The 6500-nt window shown below is 51.9% G+C and overlaps 1 protein-coding gene across 2 annotated transcripts in view; it reads right to left on the bottom strand.

The window, feature by feature from the left end:
- The window catches only part of fem1a (fem-1 homolog a), a 9240-nt gene extending 4110 nt beyond the window's left edge, over nt 1-5130 (bottom strand). The window contains exon 1 of one of the 2 annotated variants that reach the window (XM_016563527.1): nt 3724-5130. In XM_016563527.1, coding sequence (XP_016419013.1) covers nt 3724-4944 — 1221 coding nt within the window. In that variant the 5' untranslated portion in view covers nt 4945-5130. Of the gene's footprint in view, nt 1-640; nt 2039-3723 lie in introns of those variants that run through there. The other variant, XM_016563526.1, reaches the window with a different exon arrangement.
- Nucleotides 5131-6500: the final 1370 nt, after the last annotated feature.

The raw sequence follows: 6500 nt of genomic DNA, 5'->3' as shown, positions 1-6500 counted from the left end.
AAGGAGGGGGCTTTGTAGAAAACGAAGCGTTTGAGAGAGGCGGGGCATAGAGGACCTACAATAATGTACAGTATTTGAAAAATAATGTGTTTTTTGAACATTAAAGCATGTCAACATATTCTGTTACACCAAATACACAAAATAATGATCTTTAAAAAAGCATCATATGACCCCTTTAAGAGAAAACTCTTAGCTTAAAAGCTTAAAAACTTTTACTGCTATTTAGGAGATCTCTTAGTGGTAAGATAAAATGTTTTGTGAATACAGGCCCAGGTGTGTTTGATTAGGGTTGGATACCTCTGATCTAGTTAATTAGCTGTATTCTGATTCCAAATATGATAATTTTGAACTTCAGGTACGATACTTGGGGTGTATTCACACCAGGAAAGAATATTGGGGGGGGGTTTGTTTGGTGCGGTTCGCTTTCACGCTGCCCTTTTTGCAAGTGAACCAGAAACCGTAAACAAAACCACATGTGTGTGTGTGCTAAGTTCATCCATTCACCCGTACCAGAGTTCGCTCTTCAGCTGGGTCTGGGTACGGCTGTTTGGTCCGACAAGACAGGTGTGAATACACACTTGTTGGACATTTCCAATCTGGCAACACTGGGCTACCTGGACAAGGCAAGCGGTCACCCTACCTGGAAGGTGACCCGAGCGACCCGGCCCTTGGCTCGGTCCTGCAGCACGAAGGAGAAGAGCTCGGCGAAGGATAGGAAGCTGCTGGCCGTCATAGGACTGAGCGGGTCCAGGTTGCTCTGCTGCATGTCCAGAGCGTACTTCCACAGACTGATGCAGCGCTCGAAGTTGCCCGAGTCGGCGTAGACGGCCCCGCGGTAGCGGATGTAGTAGGACGTGTCCGGGTGCGAGGGCCCCAGGATGCGCTCTCGGATCAGCAGCGCCTGCATGCGCATCTCGTCCGGGTCGGTGATCAGCGCCTCCAGCTCCTCAGCCGTGCACACCTCGCGGGCGCAGTCGTACGCCAGCACCGGCGGCCCCGGGGCCGGTTTAGCCAGGGTCTTCTCGCCCGCCTGCCGCAGCTCCATGGCTCTCCTCCAGTAGCGCATGGCTCCCAGCAGGTCGCGCTTCTTGTCCACGAAGGTGGCCCCCAGCAGCTCCAGCGCGTCGACGCGGTGCTCTCGGGCGGCACGCGGCTGGTGCACCAGGTACTCCACGATGTTGGTGTGTCCGGTGACGCTGGCGGCGAGCAGCGGGGTCATGCCGTATCCGTCCCGCTCCATGCGTGCGCTGCCCTTCAGCAGCATCTTCATGATCTCCAGACTCCCGGACTCGGCGCAGTCGTGCAGAGCTGTGTTGCCCTTCACGCTCCGGCGGTTGACGTCGGCTCCTCGCTCCAGCAGGAACTTGGCGATCTCCTTGTGGCTCTTGTAGCAGGAGATCATCAGGCAGGTGTGGCCGTGCCGGTTGGCCACCTCCATGTCAGCGCGGTGCTCCACCAGGTAGCGCACGATCTCCAGGTGTCCGTCGAAGCAGGCGGCCCGCAGCGGGGTGGAGTTGGTGAGGGTGGTGCTGTTGACGGAGGCTCCGCGCTTCAGGAGCGTCTTCACCACCGGCAGGTGCCCCGCGGCGGAGGCCGCCCACAGCGGCGGAGCGCCCTCGATCGTCTCGCCGTCGAAGTTGACGGATCCGCCGAGCTCCACGCTGGCCCTGCAGTGCTCCAGCAGGTACTCCACCACCTCCAGGTGTCCGTAGCGCGAGGCGATCAGCAGCGGCGTGCCTCCCTGCGTCTTCTCCTCCGCCAGCGCCTCCAGCTCCTCCGGACTTTTGTTGCTCAGCAGCTTCTGGATGAGTTTGAGTTTTCCGTCCCTCGCCGCGTTAAACACCGCGGTGCTGATATCCATCGCGTCGCCGCGGGGCGTCTTCAAGTGTCCGTTAAAGCGCGTCTGTGTTCGCGGGCGTGGGAAGCGCGCGTCGCTTCTTATTTAGTGAGGAGCGATCCCCGCTTGGCATTATACTGCCATTTTAAGGCTCTTGTCGAAATGGCGTCGATGTTGTTTGACAGCTCTGTTTACCAGTGGCGCGCGGAACGCTGGGTAATGGAGTCCGTGCGTCCTGTCAGCGCATAGCGCCAGCCGCGCAAAGAACTACATTAACCTCCGGGCGTCGCGAGCGCCGGGCAAACTCGTCGCGCGAAGGCTTGTGGGAAATGTAGTCCATACACATAGCGCTTGCCCGTGTGAGCCGGTGTTGCGGCGACTTCACGGAACTACATTGCCCGTCATGCACTGCGCGTAACTTTGGCAGCTTGATGTAAACACGGAATGTATGAGCAACTCGTCTGGCATGTGTGAAGTCACGGTGATCTTTTACTGTACCAAGAACGTGTTTGTAAGTGTATGAGGCATATTTAAATGCTTTTCGAAATATGTATGTTTATAATTTACTAGTGTCACACACCCAAAGCTGAGTAAAGTGCTTCGTGGTTTAATTCTTTTTGACATGTAGACCTGCTGTCACCGAAACGAATTTATTGATAACTATATTCATGTTATTTACTTTTATTTTAGTTAATTTAACATATAAACAGTAGAAGTTATTGTACACAAGTATAAAGTTAAGTGACAAATTCATGTTAAAACCATGATTCAAAGATATTTTCATGACCCTGCTTTATTAGAAACGGGAGCCTTTAATGATTCGATGGAAATACAAACACTTTTATTGTTTCACAGCCATTAACTCACTACAACTGAATCAATATTTAAAACAGGTCAAGAACTCCTTAAATATGATCCACTTGTTACAAAGAATACCGAGGTGTCTTCAGTTATTATAAAAAGCCTCACACACCCCGGGCCCTGTGCTGAGAGCAGACTGGGGTTTGTTCAGTTTCACAACAATATCACTAGTCTTCACGCAGCAGCGCAGGGCTGGATGATCCGGGGTCAGTCGTCCATAAATACACCAAGCAGTCGATGACACATGCACACGCATCATGAATGGTGTGTTTTGTGTGAAGAGTCAGATTTGATCAGAAAATCCCAAACTGACCACATTTTCCCCTTCTGCACCTTTATTATTATTTCAAATATCATTCATAGAGTTCTTTTGCTTTAGCTTTACTCTACTGCAGTGGTTCTCAGCCCTGTGTCTCTGACACACTCATGCAGTCTCTGCTAACCAGTGTTGATCTGAATCAGGTGTGTTGAATCTTTTTTGAACATTAAAGCATGTCAACATATTCTGTTACACCAAATACACAAAATAATGATCTTTAAAAAAGCATCATATGACCCCTTTAAGAGAAAACTCTTAGCTTAAAAGCTTAAAAACTTTTACTGCTATTTAGGAGATCTCTTAGTGGTAAGATAAAATGTTTTGTGAATACAGGCCCAGGTGTGTTTGATTAGGGTTGGATACCTCTGATCTAGTTAATTAGCTGTATTCTGATTCCAAATATGATAATTTTGAACTTCAGGTACGATACTTGGGGTGTATTCACACCAGGAAAGAATATTGGGGGGGGGTTTGTTTGGTGCGGTTCGCTTTCACGCTGCCCTTTTTGCAAGTGAACCAGAAACCGTAAACAAAACCACATGTGTGTGTGTGCTAAGTTCATCCATTCACCCGTACCAGAGTTCGCTCTTCAGCTGGGTCTGGGTACGGCTGTTTGGTCCGACAAGACAGGTGTGAATACACACTTGTTGGACATTTCCAATCTGGCAACACTGGGCTACCTGGACAAGGCAAGCGGTCACCCTACCTGGAAGGTGACCCGAGCGACCCGGCCCTTGGCTCGGTCCTGCAGCACGAAGGAGAAGAGCTCGGCGAAGGATAGGAAGCTGCTGGCCGTCATAGGACTGAGCGGGTCCAGGTTGCTCTGCTGCATGTCCAGAGCGTACTTCCACAGACTGATGCAGCGCTCGAAGTTGCCCGAGTCGGCGTAGACGGCCCCGCGGTAGCGGATGTAGTAGGACGTGTCCGGGTGCGAGGGCCCCAGGATGCGCTCTCGGATCAGCAGCGCCTGCATGCGCATCTCGTCCGGGTCGGTGATCAGCGCCTCCAGCTCCTCAGCCGTGCACACCTCGCGGGCGCAGTCGTACGCCAGCACCGGCGGCCCCGGGGCCGGTTTAGCCAGGGTCTTCTCGCCCGCCTGCCGCAGCTCCATGGCTCTCCTCCAGTAGCGCATGGCTCCCAGCAGGTCGCGCTTCTTGTCCACGAAGGTGGCCCCCAGCAGCTCCAGCGCGTCGATGCGGTGCTCTCGGGCGGCACGCGGCTGGTGCACCAGGTACTCCACGATGTTGGTGTGTCCGGTGACGCTGGCGGCGAGCAGCGGGGTCATGCCGTATCCGTCCCGCTCCATGCGTGCGCTGCCCTTCAGCAGCAACTTCATGATCTCCAGACTCCCGGACTCGGCGCAGTCGTGCAGAGCTGTGTTGCCCTTCACGCTCCGGCGGTTGACGTCGGCTCCTCGCTCCAGCAGGAACTTGGCGATCTCCTTGTGGCTCTTGTAGCAGGAGATCATCAGGCAGGTGTGGCCGTGCCGGTTGGCCACCTCCATGTCAGCGCGGTGCTCCACCAGGTAGCGCACGATCTCCAGGTGTCCGTCGAAGCAGGCGGCCCGCAGCGGGGTGGAGTTGGTGAGGGTGGTGCTGTTGACGGAGGCTCCGCGCTTCAGGAGCGTCTTCACCACCGGCAGGTGCCCCGCGGCGGAGGCCGCCCACAGCGGCGGAGCGCCCTCGATCGTCTCGCCGTCGAAGTTGACGGATCCGCCGAGCTCCACGCTGGCCCTGCAGTGCTCCAGCAGGTACTCCACCACCTCCAGGTGTCCGTAGCGCGAGGCGATCAGCAGCGGCGTGCCTCCCTGCGTCTTCTCCTCCGCCAGCGCCTCCAGCTCCTCCGGACTTTTGTTGCTCAGCAGCTTCTGGATGAGTTTGAGTTTTCCGTCCCTCGCCGCGTTAAACACCGCGGTGCTGATATCCATCGCGTCGCCGCGGGGCGTCTTCAAGTGTCCGTTAAAGCGCGTCTGTGTTCGCGGGCGTGGGAAGCGCGCGTCGCTTCTTATTTAGTGAGGAGCGATCCCCGCTTGGCATTATACTGCCATTTTAAGGCTCTTGTCGAAATGGCGTCGATGTTGTTTGACAGCTCTGTTTACCAGCGGCGCGCGGAACGCTGGGTAATGGAGTCCGTGCGTCCTGTCAGCGCATAGCGCCAGCCGCGCAAAGAACTACATTAACCTCCGGGCGTCGCGAGCGCCGGGCAAACTCGTCGCGCGAAGGCTTGTGGGAAATGTAGTCCATACACATAGCGCTTGCCCGTGTGAGCCGGTGTTGCGGCGACTTCACGGAACTACATTGCCCGTCATGCACTGCGCGTAACTTTGGCAGCTTGATGTAAACACGGAATGTATGAGCAACTCGTCTGGCATGTGTGAAGTCACGGTGATCTTTTACTGTACCAAGAACGTGTTTGTAAGCGCATGAGGCATATTTAAATGCTTTTCGAAATATGTCTGTTTATAATTTACTAGTGTCACACACCCAAAGCTGAGTAAAGTGCTTCGTGGTTTAATTCTTTTTGACATGTAGACCTGCTGTCACCGAAACGAATTTATTGATAACTATATTCATGTTATTTACTTTTATTTTAGTTAATTTAACATATAAACAGTAGAAGTTATTGTACACAAGTATAAAGTTAAGTGACAAATTCATGTTAAAACCATGATTCAAAGATATTTTCATGACCCTGCTTTATTAGAAACGGGAGCCTTTAATGATTCGATGGAAATACAAACACTTTTATTGTTTCACAGCCATTAACTCACTACAACTGAATCAATATTTAAAACAGGTCAAGAACTCCTTAAATATGATCCACTTGTTACAAAGAATACCGAGGTGTCTTCAGTTATTATAAAAAGCCTCACACACCCCGGGCCCTGTGCTGAGAGCAGACTGGGGTTTGTTCAGTTTCACAACAATATCACTAGTCTTCACGCAGCAGCGCAGGGCTGGATGATCCGGGGTCAGTCGTCCATAAATACACCAAGCAGTCGATGACACATGCACACGCATCATGAATGGTGTGTTTTGTGTGAAGAGTCAGATTTGATCAGAAAATCCCAAACTGACCACATTTTCCCCTTCTGCACCTTTATTATTATTTCAAATATCATTCATAGAGTTCTTTTGCTTTAGCTTTACTCTACTGCAGTGGTTCTCAGCCCTGTGTCTCTGACACACTCATGCAGTCTCTGCTAACCAGTGTTGATTTGAATCAGGTGGGTCCCCAGGATCCGGATTGAGAACCGCTCCTCTACAGCTGCGTTTACACTTGGCATTAACATGCGACCTGTATCCAGATGTTGTCCACACACACATTGAAAAGATGTTTTCATTGTTTCACTCAAAAGATGTTTCACTCATTGAAGAGATTGACTGATTGGGTTGTGCATTTTCATACATTTTCTATTTTCAGAAGTCAGGAGAATAACGTTACATTTGGTATATTAATGTGACGTGATATAACAACGATATC

This window comes from Sinocyclocheilus rhinocerous, unplaced genomic scaffold, assembly GCF_001515625.1.
Source record: "Sinocyclocheilus rhinocerous isolate Xijiao unplaced genomic scaffold, SAMN03320098_v1.1 scaffold2485, whole genome shotgun sequence".
Lineage (NCBI taxonomy): Eukaryota > Metazoa > Chordata > Actinopteri > Cypriniformes > Cyprinidae > Sinocyclocheilus > Sinocyclocheilus rhinocerous.
Note: the sequence above shows the minus strand (reverse complement) of the source record. Positions and strands in the feature narration are given on the sequence as shown.